Source organism: Camelus dromedarius, chromosome 6 (assembly GCF_036321535.1).
Source record: "Camelus dromedarius isolate mCamDro1 chromosome 6, mCamDro1.pat, whole genome shotgun sequence".
Classification (NCBI taxonomy): domain Eukaryota; kingdom Metazoa; phylum Chordata; class Mammalia; order Artiodactyla; family Camelidae; genus Camelus; species Camelus dromedarius.
The window spans coordinates 12,651,371-12,672,761 of record NC_087441.1 but is presented as its reverse complement, the minus strand read 5'-3'; the positions used below and the strand labels follow the sequence as shown (position 1 = coordinate 12,672,761).

Genomic DNA, 21,391 nt, shown 5'->3' with positions numbered 1-21,391 from the left:
GCCTTTTGAGATGGCCCGCATTTTGTCTATGGAGTGTGTATCTACTTTTATTGTAACCTCCTGCCCCCATGCCCCGCGTTCTCTGGCCTTCTGATGGCCAACACTCAGTCTGTGGAGTGTGTATCTCTCTGAAAAAATGTACTTTTACTCAACTATGGCTCACTCTTGAATTCTTCCCTGCGGGAAACCAAGGACCTTCCCTTGACGGGGGTGCATCCCAGGGAGTTGCCTGGGACCTAAGACATAGCCATCCTCTTGTGCCCCACTTTTTTCCTGTATCAGTATGACTGGGATTTAATAAACCAGTCGACTCAAGGAAACATTTTCCATCGCCTCTGTATGACTCTGGTGAGTTCAGTGTTGGTATTAAGGTGGCTTTTGAACCCAACCTGGCCTCTTCCAGCAACCAAAGCATCTCCTGGTCTGCTTGTCCTGAGCAGGCCACGGAGGGCCGTGCAGCACCAATCCTATGGTCAATTTCCTGGGTGAGCCATTTGCTCCTTTGTCACACTTGGCGCCTCCTTCTATGCTTACTCTGGAGGCTATTTTTCCTTCCCAGATCTTACTCCCTTTTGTACATTTATTCTTAAACCTGTGAGACAGCTTATTGCCCACGAGGCATGGAACCTCAGGAGCCATTGTCATCTAGCTAAAGCCTTAGCTTAACATTTGATTCTGGTAGAGGAAGCAAATGGCAATGATCTTGGCAGGGTCAATACAATCCTTATCACTTCTGGACGTCAAGGTATGAATGCATTTTAGCTGTTTCTTTGCCCCCTAAAAAAAATGGAAGAGAAAGTGCTCTTGAAAGAATGAGTGGGGGGAAGTGCTCTTAAAAAGGAAAAAATTAGATTGAAAAGAAAGGTAGAGTAAAAAATTACTTCTTACTTTCCACAGGAAAATACCCGTGACCCCTTAGCTTCTCTATTAAACTCACCTACAAAACCCCAGCTTCACTGAAACCCACTTCTCTGTCTTCTCCACACCTCTAAGCAAGCAGTTGAAAGTGGCTGGGGAGACTGGTTTGCCAAGCTGATTGGTTTCACTTTAAGTGAATAAATATAAATCTCGAATAGCAGTTTATCACTTTACCAAACACCAGAGGCATCATTCCCTTTTCTCTCTGCATTTTCTCCCCACAACTTCTGTCCCTCACTCAAATAATGAGCTTCCTCCATTCCCTTCCGAGAAGCCAGACAACCCCCGGGGAGGAATTCCCTCGTATTTCACCACCAGAAATCCAAATCTATGTCACTTCCCTTCTCCTCTGCTTTCATTCTTTTTACAGAAGATGAGTTCCTTCTTCTATCAGTTAAAAATTGCTTAAAAATAGATAATATGATCAATGTACTCTATTATAAATAAGATCCCAGAGGGGCCTGTATATAGCTCTTAGAAAAATCCTAAAGGAAAACAAAGACAATTTAGTACTTCTGGTGTGTTAAAAGGGTCATTAATTTTAAACTCAAAATATTTTTTTAAAAGAAGTGGCTAAATATGGTACTGTTACAGTTTTGCTCAAGTGTTAATTCCAGAACAAACAAAAAGTAAACGAGACAATCAGCTTCCATTCACCTCTGCTGAAGAGCCTGGCGGGTGGGTTCTTTCAGCCGCTCCTTCTCAGCTCTTTCTTCGATGTCCTCGATGCTTTTCAGCAACTCCTCTTTCTGATCATGGAATGCCTTCTTCAGTACCGCCAGGGCATCGGCCTCACTCTGCTTGGTTCCCAGAAGGTTCTGGATCCTCTCTAATTCGAAACAAAGCTGATCCACTGTGGTTCTGCAGGAAGTCCTTTGCTCGGAACCTCCACTCCTGAGATGGTATTGAGCTTTGGTAAGGAGGCCGTCGAGGCTGATGGCAGTAGATTCTAATGTTTTCGCATCTTGAAGAGCATCATTTAGGTCCTTTTCTAATAGATCGGACTGCTGCTTGTTCATACTGCTGGTTGCTTCCACCGTTTGCCTCAGCCGGTGGAGAACCCCCGACAGCGAGGTGTGGCTCTGCAGGAATGCGGCCAGCTGGGACAGGGCAAGCTGCCGCCTCTCCACGACCTGGCTGGCCTCCTCAAACAGCTGGAAGCAGTCCTCCGCTTTGCCCTGGAGGAGGTGAAGGTCCTCAGCGCGACCCAGCGCACCCAGCTTTGCCAGGTGACCCTGCACACTCTGCAGTTCTCCCTTTTTGCTCTCTACTTCTGCAGCGTGGTCCTGGAAGGGGAGAGAGTTATTGCTTCCCCAGACACATTACATTTTACCCACACAGATAAAGTCAGGCTTTGTGATGTCAGGACATATTTTTAAACGCAAAGGATGGCTCAGTACTTAAAGGTCAATTATGACGAATCTTGTAGAAACATTCTCAAAATTTCTGTTTTGCTTATCTATATATTTCACATAAAACACAACTCTGACTTGGAACTCATTCATTCCATGGAAAAGAATTTCTTCGTGGATAGAGATAGTTAAAATAAATTACGTGTGTGTATGTATATATATATATATATACATATATATATAATTTGTATGTGTATATACATACATCCAACATATACATATATATCTTTTAAAAATCTTCTAAATGTTCAATTTTCTTTGAACTGCACATATGCATACACTATAATTATTATATATATAGGATGAGCTCTATTTTAGAATTAATTAGACTTTACTTAGAATTATTAATATATAGACTTAGCTTTATTATTATAACATTCTATATTTACTTTGTATATTATAACAATATAATGCATATAAATTCTAACATGAAATATTATATATATAGTAGAGCTAATTCTAACAGAGCTTGTAGGGAAGAAGTACAGGAACAGATGAACAGTACCACCTGTTCAGAGGCAGTGCAGTGTGAGGCAGGTGGAAACCTGCACAAGTTTTAGCTGCCTTCTCTTTAAAGAGACATAGATTAGCTCCATGAGATTGTTGTATAGGAAATCTGAGTAGCTCACAATAAATCTTGTTTAAAATCTAGCAGAGATTTGCCAACGATCTCAGCATGGTTCCCATTAAACACAAATCATCATCTATCTTAATCTCGACCACAGTAGCCTTAATATTCTTCTCAGCTTGACTGCTAAACTCTCCAGGGTTTCTTTGAGCATTTACATTACAAAACTGACCATTCACTCTCTGCCCGTTTGAGATGTAAATCTTTTTTAAAAGCCCCTGACCAGTTTTACAACTCAAGAATATCTTTCCCTAGGACAGAGGAGTCATTCCTTTGAAATATGTATCATGAAGACAGCATCCCTCTCTCCCAGCCCCAGGTTGTAACATGAAGATATGAGAACTTTTCCTTTGGATAAAACCAGTTAGCAACCCCAGCACACAGTCAGAACTCAATAAATATTAACTATTTTATTATTACATATTGTTATAAGTTTATCATGTAGTGTTCTCCAACTATTCCAATGCTCGATGGTCAGTATTTGATTTTTAAAAGTTTTTTAAATGCCAGGATAGATATTATGCATAAACTATAAATAGGGAAAATAAATCCTAAATTTTAAATAATGTTCAGGCTGAACAGTAAGTCAGAAAACCTGTATCATTTAAGGATTAGAATACAGTATTAGTTTTCAGCATTGGAACAAAGGAAAGCGGAAGCTTAAAAATGAACATCCTGTCACTTCACCCTAGAAATCATTTGCTCCACTTTGAAGGAAGAGTGTCTTAAGATGGTTGCCTATTTTATCTGACACAGTTTTATCTGCTTAATTTATCTGTATAACATATTGCCTGGACTCATATGCTCAATGATTAAAACATTTGCATATTAATAAAAAGTTAAAATGCTGCCAAGTGTTTTTATTTTTTTAACGTTGCATCTCTTTAAAATTCAAGAGCTCTCTTTTGTGAATCAATTCTTCAGTCTTAAAAGAATGCACTTCACCTTGTGCCGAGTAAGGGCTGCTTGATGGTCCATTATACTTATCTCAGAAGTAGTTTGTAATTCACTGAGGAACAGCTTGATCCAGACAGAAAAGGAAAGCAGTAGTTCATCAAATTGCTCATGTTCAGCAACCACAGACTGAAGAAAATTAATCCTATGGACAGAAAGATGTTAAAGTTAGGGTGTCCCACAGCTGGACAGAAAGAATTAATGATACGTTTTGGGGATAAGCTTCACCAAGGGCAAAAGCAATGTTGTCATACACGGACAGACCAGAACTCGTGATGTCTTCTAGCTCTCAAACCCCGTTTCTCTCACACTTTCCCCATCTCAGTGAATGTTACCCACCATCTACCCAGATGGTCCAACGAGTCACTCTTCATCCCTCCATTTCTTTAACAACACATCTGATCTCTGCCGATCTTGACCGCACCCCCACCTCAGCATGTTCTGTCTGGGCTCTTGTCTCCACTTCCACACCTTGGTCTCAGTGTCTTCACCTCCTGCCTCACCTCCCACAGCCTCCTACACTGGCCTCCTTCCTGCCTCCACTGCCTCTCTACAATCCACTCTGTAGCCAGAAATGGTCTTGATGCCATCAGAACATCTCTGCCAAGCTTAAATACGGGGACAATTAATTTCTTGTTGCCCTTAGGAAGGCAAGACTTCAAAATTCCTCACTGTGGTCTACAAGGGGTCCCACATAATCATCTTCTCTGATGTCATCTGATATGGTGCCACCCACACTGCCACTGACCTCTGTTCCCCACCATCCCAGCTCATTACTGTCTTAGAGCCTTTGTTCTTTTTGCTCCCTCTGCCTGTCTGCTTCATCCCAAAAGTATCACTAATCTGCTTCCTACACCCCATTCAGATCTTAATCAGACGGCATGTCTCCTGAGAGGCTTTGCTTGGCCACCCAGTCTGCAGTCCCTGCCATGTTCCTCCAGTTTGTTGTCTTCATGTTACTTAACACCACCTGAAATGCTCCTATGCCTTCATTTGATTAATTACATATCTATCCTCCCCCTCACTTGATGCTTACTGCTATATCCTTAGTACCTAGAAAGGTGCCTGGGATGTGAGCAGGGACCAATCATTGCTCATGTAACAAGTGGACGAGACTGATTAAAAATGGCTGATGTAAGATTAGAATTCAAAGCTAACATTAAGAATAATACCTTAATTAAATATTAATATTTGTTATAATGGTTCATATCCAAAGTTCAATATTTAAATAGACTTTCAGGTTTTAATCCTTACAAAATCTTCTCCACATTATATGCCTAGATTATATTAGGAATGCTTTCATACATTTGTATCATTTTAAAGCCCTTTACTTTCCCTTAGTGAGAGGCAGAGATCCTCCTCTTTTTTACAGAAAATTACTCACCTTTCAAGAGTTTGGCACCAAATCCTTCCATCAGCCTTTCCTGAACCCAATCAAATGTCCTTTCTTTTTGTTCCCAAAATATCCTATGTCCACCTCTCTCACTGATTTTCTCATTATTCCCATGCTGATCCATAAAATACTTGAGGCAAGGTTTTATTTATTTGCATGGCTTCAGTGTTTGACATGGTGCCTCGTATACTCAACAGGTACCCAATAAACATTTGCTGATTGATTGAATAAATGAGTAAACAGACAATGGAACAAACACAAGCCCCACGGAGGTCAACAGTGGAACTGTTGACTGTTGCTAACCCGAGTTCACAGAAGGGTACTCCACTCCTTCTAGAAACTCAATAAATATTTGCTGAATGAGTGAATTAAAAATTAACTAGAAAGGTTAAATGTCTTGTTCAAGATTACATGGGTAATGAATACCAATTTAAGTAAAAAATTTTGTTTTCTAGCATATTAGAAAGGTACAGATGTCAACTGTTAACCTTCCAGTCAACTAATATTTAATCCATTTTTTGGGTCTCCTTTTAATATAATAACGGTAATATCCCTGCCCTCTACAAAGATCTATATTATGAAATGGAAAAAAATAGATTCTCTGTTGAGAAAGATCATGTGAGGTACAAGTTTAATTACCATTTTCCCCCTGTACATAAATAGCTTGGGCAATGATAGAACAAACAAGAACAATCTTACCTTCTTCAGTGCAGCTCAACTAATTCGATCACTTGCCCTGATTGCAAGACTAAATCAAATGTCCTTTCTTTTTGTTCAAAATTCTGAATTCAAAATACTAATTTTCATCAGAAATACTAATTTTTAAGCACTTTGATTTTTAAAATGACAAAAAAAGTAAGTTTTCTTCCCTTCTATAATTATGCCCTGAATCACTGGGTTAAACACAAGTGAACAAAACTATGCTTTCTTAATTTACACACTCACAATTTTTTAAAAATGAGCAACACTCGAAGTTTTTCTGAAACCCAACCTTTTGCTAATTATCTGTGGCAAATCTCTCCATCTCTCATCCAGCTGCTCCAAATGTAGTTTCATCATTTTCACGTCCTCTTTGGAGGCCACTGAGAATAGGGATTCCTTTAATTGCAACAGGTTGCTGTAGATTGAGGCCTGGGCCACGACTTCATCTTGCAGAGCCTGAGCGAAATAGACGGTATTACAGATCTCATCCCAACGTGACTGACCAGTAAGGACCACATTCTTGCAAAATGGACCAGGTCATCGGGACCAGGCTAAAAAGAGTTTCTATCACTTGATTTAGAAATGGGTCCACTTAACCTCTAATACAACATTAAAAATGCTTCTGAAACCTGAATTAGTTCTCCAGAGTCTGAGTTACAGGAAGTCAGGCAAATTTAGAAGCTGTAGAGTTTCTTTCAGAATAAAGAAACTGAGCAAGTGAAGAGAATCAAAGAGAAACTATTGTTGAAGAGAAATGATGCATATTTAATGAGAACAGGTGCAATTCTAGGTTCTGGGAACACAGTGTATCTCTCTGTGCAGAGACTACATGAGGCCAAACCAGGGAACTTACAGGCTCTTCATTTTATTTTCATGCAACAGAACTATTTATTTTTAATCAGGCAATGAATCTCTCAGGTGATGTGAATGGTGCATAAAAGCTGTGGTTCCCACCTAATAAGAAATAAATATAAACACTCTCAAGACAGCTGTAGCATGGCACATAGCTGATGGTTGTCAAAATGTTTTCTTTCCCTCCCTGGTGAGGCCACATTGTGATACAAGCAAAGTTGCTACAGGTATCAGAGGAAGGCGTACACAGCCTGTGGATGACAGGAAAGACCACAACGCAGAGCTGGGACTTGTGCTGAGCAGTTACTAATCTCCAGAACACAAGACCAGGAGGTGGGAATGAACCAGGAAAGTTCAGACCAACGGGGAGGCAGTGTGACACAGTGCCCAGATGTGGGCCTCCAACCCCATCTTGGTGTTCTAACTTGCACAGCGCTGCTTTCCATAAAGAGACGTGTGGGAATACAGTTTTATATAACCCGATATCCTTCTGTCATTTTTAAGAAAAGGAGCCACAATTTCCTCTCTTAGAACATTCCACATCATATTTATAAATAAGAAGATAAACACCAGATTGTGGACTGAGAATTGCCCTTTATCCTCAGACAGGACAATCACTGGAGGTTTCTGAGCACGGACTTTTTGGGAGATAAATGCAAAATGTTAGTGTTTAATTAGCTAGAAAGACAGGAGAACCCAGAGTGTAGGAAACCCTCAAAGTCAAGATAGGAGCACATCTGAAGACAGGGGAACAGGTTCAGATGCTACAGACACAATCTGATGGAGTTTTTAGAGAAAACTCTGCTGAAGTTTTCAGCAATTACAAAAAGTAAAAGAACCTACCCTCCTGTTAAACATTTTATAAAAGGTAATGGGAGAAGGTTGGGGCGTAAATCTGTTACACAGTAAAATCTCTTTTGTGAAGCAATTTTGCTTGTTGAATTTTCTGGCACCTACAGCATAACTTAAAAAAAAAGTTACTAATCTCCAGAAATCAAGAACATTGTCTGTTGTTTCAATAATACTTAAAGATTTTTTGAAGTTTAAGAAGTTGACTTCTTCAAGGATGTAATAAGCTATTATTCTTTGTCTATCTTCTTCATTTGTGCTTATTTATTTTTTCCTGTCTTGCTTGAAAATAATCATTACTGTGACTTCTTTCTACATTGTATTCCTTCTCTTTAAAAAAAAAACTTTTCATTAAGAAAAATGCATACAAATACTGAAGTAGGAGGAATACAGCTATTAACCAGCTTCAGAAATTACTCACTGATAGTCAACCTTGTTTCTCTGTGTTTCTACTCATTTCTCCTTCAACTTTGCTGCCAGATAATTTGTACTCAAATGCCAGACATTGCATTAGAGAGTTTTCTGACACATCATGGAAACTGATCATCACGAAGTTCACCATGATTTTGACTTTCAGGGCAGGGCTGTTCTCCTTCTCAGCATCACAGACCAAAACAAGAAGTGAAGTTGGATAGAAGATTTTGTTCCCGATTTGGTTTTACAATGCAGCCATAACAAAGAGCATTTCACTTTCCTCACACTTCCTTGAACTTGCCTGTATTAACTGAAGTTCACTCTCCACTTTGACTCTGTCCGCAGAAATGACCGCTTCCGGGGAACTGGCTGTGGCTTCACACCGCTCTAACCAAGTCGAAAAGGTTGACAGTTCTTTCTCTAGCCTAGAGAAAGCAGAAATAAGAAACAAATTCTTCCAAAATGATCATACTTGAAAACTGAACCTTTCTGAAGTTGAAGGCCAACAGTAACCATGATAAATGCCACAGTGTTGGTTGAGTTCCTCTCCTGTGTGTGTATGAACTTGCATGTGTGTTCAGATCTGTGCAATATGTAAAGACACATCCTCTCCGCTTTCAGCAATTTCCATCTTATAATGAAGATCAGTGTCTTCCCACGGTAGACACATGAGTTGATGGGTTTTACACTCGAGATGATCATTTCCCATCACTTAAAGTCCAGAATGTCCTCTTTAAGAGTGGCTACTGAAACCCGGGCTGCCAACTGGAGAAGGCAGGCTGCTCACCTCTGCCAGTGGGCCAGCAGCTTCTCCAGCGCCGTCTGTCTCTCCTTAGCCCGACGCAGCAAACCCTCGTACCTCTGCTGCAGGGCTTCAGCCTCCCGGACAGAGGAGTCTCTGTCGGTGACCTTCTGGGCGCTGGCTGACAAAGCTGCCACTGTGCTGGTCAGTGATTCCAGGGCCTGACAGAGATCCTGATGTGAGAGCAGAGGAGCGCAAAGGAGACAGAGCATCAGAAAAGACAGCTTTCTTTGAGACCCATTATCACCAAACGTTTCCCTTTTGTCATAATAAATAGCAATGATACTCAAAAAATATCTCTGCCTACGATTTTCAGCATGGCACAGTGAGAGAGACGAGAAAGTTACTTCATGAATGCAGAAGTCAAAAATGAGGACGGGAGACTATTCCCCAGACAAGACTTTGTTGCTCTTTATCTGAATACTTTCAACTTTCCCTTAAGGACTTGGATAATTTGTGAAAATTGTTATTCAAGTTATACCAAATGCATTTAATAAAAAACCTATTTCTAATTTGCAAGAGCTACGTGCCACATGCTATAATCTTGCTAAAAAAAATATATGAGAAGTTATGGCTGCTGTCAGGAATGCACGGTAATGACGACAATAAGGGTGCCTGAGAACATGGCGGGGACTGTGTCATGCACATTACAGGTATTAGCACGTTCGATCTTCATAAGAATCCTAAAAGGTATGTTCTCTCATTGGCCCCACTTTACAGATCAGAAAATCAAGGCAGAGAAAAAGAATTTACTTGCTTTAGGAAATTTAAATATTAGAAAAGTACAACATTATCCTCTCTGGTATTTATTATTAATTTAGTTGTCTATTAAAATAATTCCATCAAACACAATTTTGCTACTTTTCCTCATTCATTTGGGGTGTATTTTTTAAAAAAGTACATAAATAAGGCAAAACTGCATTCTTATTATAAATATTCAAATGGTATAAATTCCACTTCCCTTTCAACTGTTCACTATCGCTGCAGCCCCTTTCTCTGCATTTATGTATACATGTGCCCACACACAAAATGCATATATATTTTTTGTTTATTAATTAACATGCTTCTTTTGAGTATTTCTTCGTGCATGATTCTTTCACTTTGCTCCTTCCCCTAAATTCTCCCAGAAGCATCTGTTGCTTTGTAAAATGTCTCCTAACGGTTACCACTTCAGGGACCAGGCCACAAAAGTTAGTTAATCGAGAAAAAAATCAGCGAGGACATGGTCTTTGTACATCTGAGTGTCGTGGGTTAAAATCTGAAGTCTGCTATGCAAATTTTTTTTTTTTTGTAATTTTGGCAAGAGGTAACAGGGTTTATGAAAGCTATAATCTGAAAAAGTTACATGTTTTAATTAAAAGAAAAAAATATGTTTTAAATGAACACTCCTTTAATACACATTTTTAATGAAAACTTATATATCTTATGTTATATGAAGTGAATATGTTTGATTTATATTATTCCTCAAATAACATAAATTTTTTTCAATTTGGACTCATAAAAATATTTACTGTTTCTTTCCAAGCAGGAATTACCAAATTTCTGACTAGATAACGAAGGAGGAATGTTGAAACATGCTCTTACCATATGTTCTTGGAGAACTTTGTATGTTTCTGTAGCTGAAGAACACATTTTAATTGGATCAGCAAGTTTATCCTCAAATTCAGACACAGACTGCTGGATCTAAAACATTGGTAAAATATAAAAATAATGGTGGGAAAAACATATATCAAGGCAGAAAAGGTAATTGGGGAAACAGCAAGCCTATCTTTTTGTATAACTTTCAAAGTGATGATAAAATATATTTTTAAAAAATCTAAAATCAATCTGTCTCACTGTGTAAAAGGAATATAGTTAAGCCTTAATGCCTACTTGAACATAAAGTATAATGACATTTTTATATTCCCTCAAAAAAGGTACCATGGAAATAATTATATACTCAGTCATCATTGACAACTCGGTAAATATTGGTACATTGTGTCTTTTCCTTATTCCATCATTTCTGGACTATTTATTGCACTTCATTATAAATGCAAGGTGAAATAGGTAACTTCAGCATGCATGGACCAGTTCTTACGTTTCTGAGATTCTCTTCAAACTTTTGCTGCTGAGATAAATGTCCCAGGATTGTTCCTTCCAGACACTGTGCATGTTCTCGGAGTTCTTCCCAGTATCTTCTTATTTGTGTCAGCTTGGCCTTGATTCGAGCAGATTCTCCAGTGGTAATAAACTGAGCAAAAGACTGGGCTTCTTCTTCTAGCCCCGTAATGCTGCTGACCTTACTTTCTATTTCCTGAATTGTGACCTAATATTTAAAACAAGAGAAATGACAATGTAGGCTGAGTAGGTTTTGCCTTCTCGAGATGATGTAATCATCTACAGAGAAAGAAAATCGGCAGAATTTTCCTTAACCGACATTTCAATACACTCGCACCACCAGAGAGCAGCTACAAACACCATGTGTTTCCTGACCTCGTTTGGGGAGGATAGACACACAGACAATGTCTGAAAAATACAAACTGGGGCAGCTGTGCATGCTGGATGGAGAATAAGGAGAAATACCCACCCCTGCCTGCAGTGAAGTAAGCAGGGACATGTCCCTGGAACTCTTACAGTCTCTCTGAAAGTACAGAGAATTCTCCACTTACCCTCTGAGTCAAGCATTTTGACTACCTGATTTGGGAAGCCCTGGGTTTCTAAAATCATAGGAACACTAATATTGACATCCATTTAATTTTCCTAAAATGTAGTTGAGTATTTCATATTTTACCAAACTAAAAAGTTTTCTGATTCCACGCCTACCTAAACTGAGTCTTTTCAAATTTATCACCTATTCTTTATGCCAAAGGTTTCCAAATTTGAAATACATTAGGGTCACCTGGACCCATCCTCAGGGACTCAGACTCACTGGGCTAAAGGTGGGGCCAACTTTGCAGCTCTAGTAACTTCCCAGGTGACACACTGTTGCTGACCCAGGGATCCAGTCTGGGAACTACTACTTTATTCACTAGCTGTGGACTCTACAGTAAGGAGCCGAAAGACTATGGTTTCCATCTGGGGCAGGAAGATATTTTATCTATTAGCCAACACTGAGAGCCACTAAAGTAGTGGTCATATGTATGTGTGTGTGTGTGTGGGAGGCGGGGGTCTCCTATAAGCATAGAGGTTGATTTATGTATAAGAGAAGAAAAATTATTTCTCTGAGAAAAAGATCCAAATCATTCAACCAAAATAGAGCCAAAAATTCAAATAAGTCTCAGTTTCAAATAATTTAAATAGAAAGTACTGCTAATCTAGAAAAAAATAAATGTGTGACTCTTTGTCTAGATGAGACAACAGAGTCAGAAATCACTTCTGTCTAGATAAGGCAAGTAGAAATAACTGGCATCAGATTAGTGCCAGGTACACATCATTTATTTTTATTTTTCATATTCATGACTATAGTGGTATATCTGATAGATATTTGTCATTTGAACATTAATACAATCTTTCTCTGTGTTGCTGTTTTTTAAGATTTTTTTTGGAAAAAATTACTCAAAAATTCAACAAATACATATTGAGTTTTCTAGGCACCAGTAGTTGTTCTAAGTGCTTTCAGCACATCAGTGAGATAATCTTAGTTAAAATCAAAGTTCTTAGTTCTTCGAGTAACACATGCCATCAACAAATTCAGAGATGCAACCTATATAATCATACTGTTGGATTGTGGCAAAAAAATTTCCAATCCAAAAAGAGAGGATGGAAGAGAAACCCAGCATATGTTCTTATCATCTGTGAGTTATCAATTAGGAGTTTTGGGAATAGCATTAATGAAGAACAAAAATGGGCTTATAGATAAATATCTTCACAGCAATGGAAATATTTCATTAATTTTAATCCTAAGATTGTTTTAAAGTGAAACTACTGTGAGAATTGTTACCATATTTTTAATAATTCCTACAAGGTAGTCTTCTGTTTGGAAATAGGATATGAACCAAATTCCACAGTACAGTGTATTCAACTCTATCTTTGCTTATTCTAGCAAATATATTTTTCCTGCAATTTGTATTCATTTTTAGATAGTTTTCAAAATGCCATATTGGAATATTAAAATGTATTTCTAGTCTAACAACATGGGAATCCATAACTGAATGTTTACATAGTTAAAAATAAAATACATAATCATTTTGTTTCCTAAAGAGTAAAAGCACGATGACATTTGACCATGGATATATTCAGAAGACCTGGAATTAAGGTTTAAATACTAGTAAAATGAATTAGAGAAAGGATAAATAAATTAGAGAGTGTATGTCAAAAATCTTTGAAAGAAAAAATTGGAGACACAACTATTTAAATGTGCCATTCTTTGTTTTCTTAGAATCTAGTGAAAATGATTAAATGACAACTTTTTAAAACAGTTTGAAGATTAAACATATTTCATGGATATTCTTTAATGGCTGGGCATCTGTTTTTCCTAGTATATCACACAAGACATAAGCCAGACTGCATATACCAGACTCCATGTACCCCTGACTGCAGAAGATGTGTGATAAGCAATGTAATCTTAGCCAAACAATATTGCACCCTCCCACTGTGCACATGGTAATGACTTGCTCTGAGTCATAATGCAAAATGTTCCCTCACCTTGGTATTTATTTTTACTATATTTAGTCAAATGAAATGGCAGAGGGTTTTCCCATTCCAAAAAAGTGAGCTGAGCAAGAAAAAGAAGGGGCTGAATTTTGAAAATGTGTTGAGTAAAAATTGTATAAAAGAAAGAGAAATGAACACTCAGAATTCATTTCTCTCTCAGCCCATTTTTTTTTCCCCTTAAGCTACTTGAATGAAGTGGATGATGACAGTCTATGCACATGATTATTTTAGAACTGGGGGATAACGTATCAGAGCATGAGTCCACGTCCCCGAGGTCATCATAAATACCAGCATTAGAGCAATGGGATCTGATTGCTTCACCTCAAGAAAGCAACTTCTCAAACCCCTCCTTGTGGTTGCTGAGGGTAAATGCCACCGATATTTGAGCTAGACATTTAGAACAATTCTTATAAAGTACAGTTGTAGATGACGAATACATTTCATGCGCTATAAATGAATCAAGAGGACACTCTAATGGGGTTAATTCAAAATCCAGGAAAAGAATAATGTAACCATAAAAACATTTTAATGATATTGCACACAGTAATGACTTTGAATGTGTCAGTCAGTCAATATTAATACATAATTTCATCTATAAAGTGTTGCCCAGCATCAATCAGGACCTTTTAGCTCAGCATCTTGTGTGAGTTTAATTTTAACAGCGTCACATAGCAGTGAAAGATTCGTCATGGGGCCAGATAGCATTTGATGAAACATAAGAAAGGTGCTCTTAAAAGCTAGACATGGATTAGAAATGTAACTTGTGAGCAGGTCACCTTGATTTGGTGGATTTGTGTGTCCATGGCAGATGACGAAGTTTCCAAGGCATTGAGTTCTTTTTCTTTCTCAGTTATCCAGACAGACAGGGTCTCAAGATTATTGCCAAAATGATCCCACTTGTTTTTCACCATTTCCATGGTTTTAATACTAAAATTAACCAAATTAAGCAAATAAAATGCAGTATTTTAACAGAAAACAATAATACATTTTCCTTTAAATCATCAGGTGAAAAGATAGTGAAGATATCTGTGACCATGTCGAAATTGAAACCATTAGAACAGGGGGAGAAAATGCACATTGATCTGAGTTAGTCTGTCAGTTCTCAAGCCTTCCTACCTCCTCCGAGAAAGAGCATTTAACAAGGTGGCGCTATGCTGTTACGGGTGGAATTGTGCTTCGAACAAAATACTGCTGGGTCCAAAGGCTTTGAATTCACGCTAAATCTAGTTAAATTCTGCACGTGACCAGCAGTTGCCAGGACTTATTTTAGCAAACTGTCCATCTAGCTCCCAGTGATCACAGCTTTTCAGCAGTCCTTGACTTTTGTCAACATGATCCTTTTGCTTTTAGAGGAGAGATACTGCAGTGATGTTTTATACTCAAAGAGCTTTATAAAATACATCTTTATGAATCAAGAGAGAGCTTGTAATCTCAATCCCATGCCATGCAGGAACTGCTTCTATCATTACAACAAAGCCTGCAATCTATGGGTCTATAATGATTTCAGCTACTCTTAGATGTCTGTATGATCTTGATTCCAAGTGACTATATAAATTCTTGTACATGAGCACCCTAATTGCTTTTAGACAACTTGGGCTTTATTTGTAATAAATCTAGTGAATAAAATTTCAACTTTAGATTCCCAGTTTGTATCAGCTAGGCATATATAACCATGTGATTATGGCTTTCAGTTTAGAAAAAGACTAGGAAAATAAGAGTATATCATTGAACTGTTAAGTCCTTGGGTTAAAAAAAAAAAGAAGCAATTTCCCTGTTTACCAAAAGGCACTTGAAGACATCAAGAAAAGTACAATGGCTCACTGATTGTCAAATTATATAATATTGCAATCTCAAATGTATACCTTGGATGTACCTTTGCTGTCATCAGTACCAGTAACGCAAGGTATATGATATTGCAATTTTTTAATGAAATAAAGATTCAAATGGAAAATCCTACTAGAAGTAGCCTCTTTTATAATAAACTCTAAGTCTTCCTATTTCTACCTTGATGGATGTTTAAAGTTTTAAGTCATCATTTGGTTTAAATAAACTATTTAACAAAATTTAAAGTTTAGACAAATATACAATATTAAGTATCAGGTGCTAATAGTATTAAAAACAAATTTTACATTTTAAAACCTATCTTAGAAATTATGTCCTATACCTTAAGAACAATATGTGTTAGTGATTTGCCACTGAATCATATTTAAAATAGAAATGTTCAACCATATTGGCCATATGTTTGTCCCCTCCAAATCTGTGCGTGTGTATATTTTGTACATAATAGGGTACTATAGGCCAAACGATCCTTTCTTTTTAGATAAACAAACATTAAATGTTTAAAAATAAAATAGATTTTTGAAGTTAATTTTTGGAAACAGTATATCAATCAGGGAGAAGTTGAGTACTGAGGCACTGTGAATCCTGGAGTTGGAAACACTTGTCATATGTGTTTAGGCCTAGAATCTACACAACCAAAATATCTACCCTTCCCTCTAATCGGTGACAGAAGAATAGTACAGTAAAAGAATTATATGAAATACTGGTTCTTTTTTGAGATTCCCTCTCCAATGTATGAAGGCCACTTGAATTTTATAGATATGGCTTTCTAATGAACAGAATTGGTTTACGATGCAAAAACCACATCCCTTATGCTTTTCTGCGCTGTTAGAGACGTTGGATTCTACGTTGGTGATACTTTCTTTTGAATTGTAAGTTGCTTCCTCAAAACATGCTGAAATACACAGACACTTTGAGATTGGAAAAGAATGTTTTGAATACAATATACAGGAAAGAGAGTATGAAACTTTATCTCAGAGAAGAAAGTTTAGGACTTGTCAAGCACATACTCTTCTTCAAGTGTGTCTTCTAATTTTTTGACTTGCTCTTTGATTGACTTGGCCTGCTGCTGAAGCAGCTGCTTATTCCTGGGCCCCAGTGGGATCTCGGAAGCTTCCTTCACAAGATTCTCAGCCTGGACTGCAATACCTTCTGTTCGTTTAGAAAACTCCTGGAAAAAGACATTATAATTGTTAGGACAGCATCTTCTCTGAAACTCTGCTTGCAAATAAACTGCATATACAGCAGACTCTCCCCCAGAATAGATGGATAGATGAATAGATTTAAACATGCATGAATACTGTCATATGATATTCTTAGCAGTAAAACAGACTTACTTTCATTATGGCCAGAATAGACAGAATAGACACTCTGTTAAATTATTTTCACTTTATATGATTGAAACCACAACCAGACCTTCATGGTTGGAGAACTACTTTTGGAGTTACCCAACAATTTTCACAAAAATGTCTTCTCAACTGTCTCCTGGTTTGGGTTTATTGTTTAGAATTCTAAGCTGTACTGTAATAATTAACTTGTCCACACATATGTTAGTTTTATTATAGGCCAGTTGGGCAATGGTGATAGTGACTGGGTTTTTTTTTTTTTTTCAGTCATAAAGACAACAGATTCCTAGACCAATAAATATAAAAACTTATTTATTTAGTTGAAGGATATCTTAGTCAATATAGAGCATCACTGGTCTTTAAAGAAACATTTTGTTAACTAGTTCTATGAAAAGAGCTATAAACTTAACTTAATGCTGTTAAATCTTATTATATATGTATACACACACACCCATATACTATACAAGGGAAAGATGTTTTGAAATAGTCAAACCTGGACTAGGATTCTAGATTTGGTAACTACTATTTATTTTACTTTGACAATTTATTTTTTAGTCTCTTTCATATGAAATGTAGATAGTAATACTTTTCTCATAAGGCTACTCTTAGCATTTCATTAGCAATTTCATTTTTAAATGCCTGGCACTGTGGCGGGTTCCTATTACTGTTTGTTTTTTTTTATCGTCCTCACATAAAATTGAGAATAAAATGGGTCATAAAGTTCACACACTGATTTTAAATAATGGTGAACTACCTTAATTCAAAAATTAATTTAATATATTTCAGGCACTGGTAAATTTTAGTGATCTCAATTTTGTTAGGTAAATATATTGAATACTGAATTAGAAAAGGTAAACCCAGATAATCTTGAGTGAAAAAAAAATAACTTCATGTCTCATTTCTTCTCCTGTAATATCAGAGGAGGTTTAAGTTTTGATCAATGCCTCTCTCCTAAATAGGTAATGTAAATAATTTTTAAAAGTCAGAATTCTGATAGCCACCTCTTCCCATAAAGTTGCTCTCAAAATTATTACATAATGCCACATAAGAAAGATTTACTATGTAACACTATTGCATCCTCATGTTTGAAAGATTTAATGCCTTCAGAGAAATATCAACATTACTTCAGAGAAATACCCTGCAATTTGAAAGAATAAAAATGAGTAAGTACAGCTTCCTTAGGGTAGAGAGATTTTTAATATCCTAAGATACAGAATTGAATATCACAACATTAAGTTACAAGTTATAAGCATCTCCTATTGCATTATGTGAACGAACAGTCTGCAGATTCAACTGTGAAGACTCTGAATCACAGCATTATCTCTCAGAATTCTACAAATAAAATCAGAAATATAAAGTAGTGGGTTTTTTTTTCCCAGCATACTATCTCAGAATCCCATGAATAAAATCGGAAGTTTAAAATAGTGTTTCTCCCCCCCACCCCATCTCCTGGTGTTTCCCCGAATCCAGGACAAAACATGGAGAAAGTAGAGTTATATTTGAAAATCCTTAGATGAAAAATTTCATCTAAGAGCCTTTTGTGGGAGCTACATATGGAGAAAATACAACGCAGAGGAATCCAAAGAACAGGATGATGTTGATAAAACCAAATTAAACAAAAATAGAATTACATTGTAAGGCTTTATCTCTAGTCCTAAGAGGAAGACACATGAGTGGCAGCCAGAGGCAGCGGGAAAGAACGGAGTCTGGCATCAGATAGATCTAGAGTTGAAACCAGGCTCTGCCCTTCACTGGCCCCATGACCCTGAGCTACGTAACTCTGCAGATTTTCATTTCCTCATCAGTAAAGCCTTGTTGTGAATATTAAACATGACATTGCTATCAACAGCCTTCCACCCACTGGCGGACAGAAAACACTCAAGTTCCTTAGCACAGCCACTCAAGGGTGGCAACGGGCATGAAGACTGTGTTAACAATGTCAAGCATGCAAAGGAGTAGAGGACAATTATGCTAGATTATGCACTCCTGTGCAGCCGCATATATAAACAATTAGTAAAGGAGCTCAGTTTTCTCTAATGAAAATATAATACAGTGGTTGAGGTTGTGGACTTTAGACTCAGACCTTTTGGGTTTGAATCCCAAACTCACCAGTTAGTAAACCTGAGATCTTGGATAAATTCAGTAACAACTCTGTACCTTATATTTCCTCATATATACAACACGAATAATAAGGGTACCTATTTCTTAGGATTGTTTCGGTGATTAAAGATGATAAACATCAAGTGATTAGTCTAGCAAATAGTATATGTTCAGTAAATGCTACCTCACATGACTAATCTCAACATATGTAAGATTATTGGCTAAAGAGAATTTTAATAATAAGATTAAAAAGATTACATTTGTTTCATCTATAGTTGGCAAACCAATTCAAAGGGATTAGAGCCACAGAGTGTCAGAAACTCTGGATGGAACCCACATATAACACCCATATGATCATTAACTAAATAAATATGTTTGTGTTTATAAAAAACACCTGATATAGTTTAATATGTAAAATAATTGAAATTAAAAATTAAAAACAAACATAAATTTCTATTTAAATGGCCAAAAAAATCATATAGAATTGAAAGACTCTGTGATCTTATAAAACTTCAAACTCATCAGTGAGCTAATAATAGGATAAATAATGACAAATTAGCAGTACAAGAGACACAGAAGGCTTTTACTGGTGAGACAATAGAAGCACGGGGTTTACATGCTAAAGGCTATGAAAGGATGGATGTAAGAGTTGTCTTCTTCATACACTGACTAACAAAATTCTATACTAAATCAGTCTTTCTATTAACCCCAAACACATGCAATAAGAGCCAAAGGGACTGGTACCACTCCTCTAAATGCTTACATGAATTCATTGGTCTGCTCTGAGTGTCCAGGTATTTGAGCTTACAGGGTTTAGCTTACCAAGCACACCTACTGAATAGCAAATATGGGATGTCCCACTGGAGCTTCACACTTAGTATGTTCAAAACCGAGTTGGTCACCTTCCCCCACAACAGCTATTCCTTCAAGTTCCCATCTCACTCCCACTGTCTATGTCAGACGAACTCAGAACCTTGGGTATCATCTTTCCTTCACTCTCTGTCTCTTCTGCGTCCGTCCTCATGCACTGATTGCCACCCCCCATTCCTCACCTTCATGTTGCTGTTCATATACACATGCAACAATTTTATAATTAAGTCTCATGGCTCCAGACTTTCACCCTTTCAATTTTCTACACCTGCTTAAAAACTCATCTCCCTAAAGTACAGCTCTGGTCATGTTTAAGGACTCCATGTTGCCTAGAGAGTAATGCGTTAGGCCTTCAAGAGTCTTTATGATGTGGCCCAACTTTCCTTTACAACTTCACTTCCCTTTTTCTGCTTTACAACACAGAATCCCCACTTTTCACTCTTTTATACTTTATGCCATTTTCCATTGCAGGAATGCTGGTTTTCTACCCCAAATTCTGCTTTCCTATGCTGTATCTGCCCTTCAAGATGCAGTTAAAAATATCACTGCATTCAGAGAGATGTTTTAGAAATTAACCCATCTATTAGGCAATTAACCATTTCCCAGTTCAATAAAAATGTTCCCTCAGATCTCGATGTTTAAATTGTATTTACGCTTTTATTCCCCAGAGTAACTTGACCAACGTGTTGAAGAGTGGATCATAAATAAAAAGAATTGATTAAATGAATAATTATAATAATTCATGTAATAATGAAATAGAAACACAGTTTTGCTTCAGAATAATGAGTACTAAGGGACTACATGGTCTTGCTAATATACCTTTGTTTGTTCCAGTTCTGAAGATAAGCTTTCCAAACTGCTAAAACTCAAGAAGCGCTCATGGCTGGAACCTGTTTGAAAAAGGTATCTGACCACTGTCTCTTTGTTTGTTTCAAATCTCTCCCATTTCCTTAATGTGACCTAAATATGAAAAAATAAACAACACATAATGTTACAAATTATCAGAATGTATCACAAAATACTGTCACATTTCCATTCGTTAGGCTGTTAACTTCTAGTCAACTCTGGTTCAAGTTTTAAACAGTTACGCTAAATAAGGATGACCCTAATATCTTCCACAAGAATTTCCCTCTTGAGTCTCAGTTCATCTCCAAAAAGAGGATGTGTGGCCTAGAACTCTGAGTTTTCTATCTTCTGTAAAGTGCTATGAATCTAAGGATATTACTCAACTGTAGACAAGGGACAAGAAACTTTCCCAATGTATCTCAAAAAAAGAAAGGATGAAGGGAAAGATAGAAAAGAGAAGGGAGAGAGAGAAGGAAGGGGAGTGGGCAGTGAGTAGGTGGGAAAAAAAATTCAAAAAATTTTCTAAGGTAATGTGTCAAGGGCACAATAAAGCACAAAAGTGTGACTACTGGACTGTCCAGAAAAGTGAGATTATCCAATGTAAATCTCTGGATTCAGACAAGTGTGGATTAAAATCCTGGCTTTATTACTGACCACTGCTCTGTGATTTCAGGTAAAATCCTCAAACTCTGTTTTTAAGCACCCACAGTTGGCAAAAGTGCTAATTACAGCATTCACCTCATTAAGCTGATGCTACCATTAAAAGAGAGCACTCATGTAAATGCTGAATAGAATACCGGTACATTAAATGCGGGAATAATAAATTATGTTTCC

General features: G+C 37.3%; 1 protein-coding gene across 16 annotated transcripts in view; it reads right to left on the bottom strand.

The window, feature by feature from the left end:
- Window positions 1-21,391, bottom strand: part of SYNE1 (spectrin repeat containing nuclear envelope protein 1) — a 427,973-nt gene that overhangs the window by 249,555 nt on the left and 157,027 nt on the right. For all 16 annotated transcript variants that reach the window (XM_031456562.2, XM_064486565.1, XM_031456561.2 and 13 more), the window contains 10 exons: window positions 20,531-20,671; window positions 16,406-16,566; window positions 14,333-14,483; window positions 11,002-11,229; window positions 10,509-10,607; window positions 8,910-9,097; window positions 8,424-8,547; window positions 6,297-6,463; window positions 3,904-4,057; window positions 1,576-2,204 (listed from right to left, as the gene is read on the bottom strand). In XM_031456562.2, coding sequence (XP_031312422.2) covers window positions 1,576-2,204; window positions 3,904-4,057; window positions 6,297-6,463; window positions 8,424-8,547; window positions 8,910-9,097; window positions 10,509-10,607; window positions 11,002-11,229; window positions 14,333-14,483; window positions 16,406-16,566; window positions 20,531-20,671 — 2,042 coding nt within the window. The remainder of the gene's footprint in view (window positions 1-1,575; window positions 2,205-3,903; window positions 4,058-6,296; window positions 6,464-8,423; window positions 8,548-8,909; window positions 9,098-10,508; window positions 10,608-11,001; window positions 11,230-14,332; window positions 14,484-16,405; window positions 16,567-20,530; window positions 20,672-21,391) is intronic.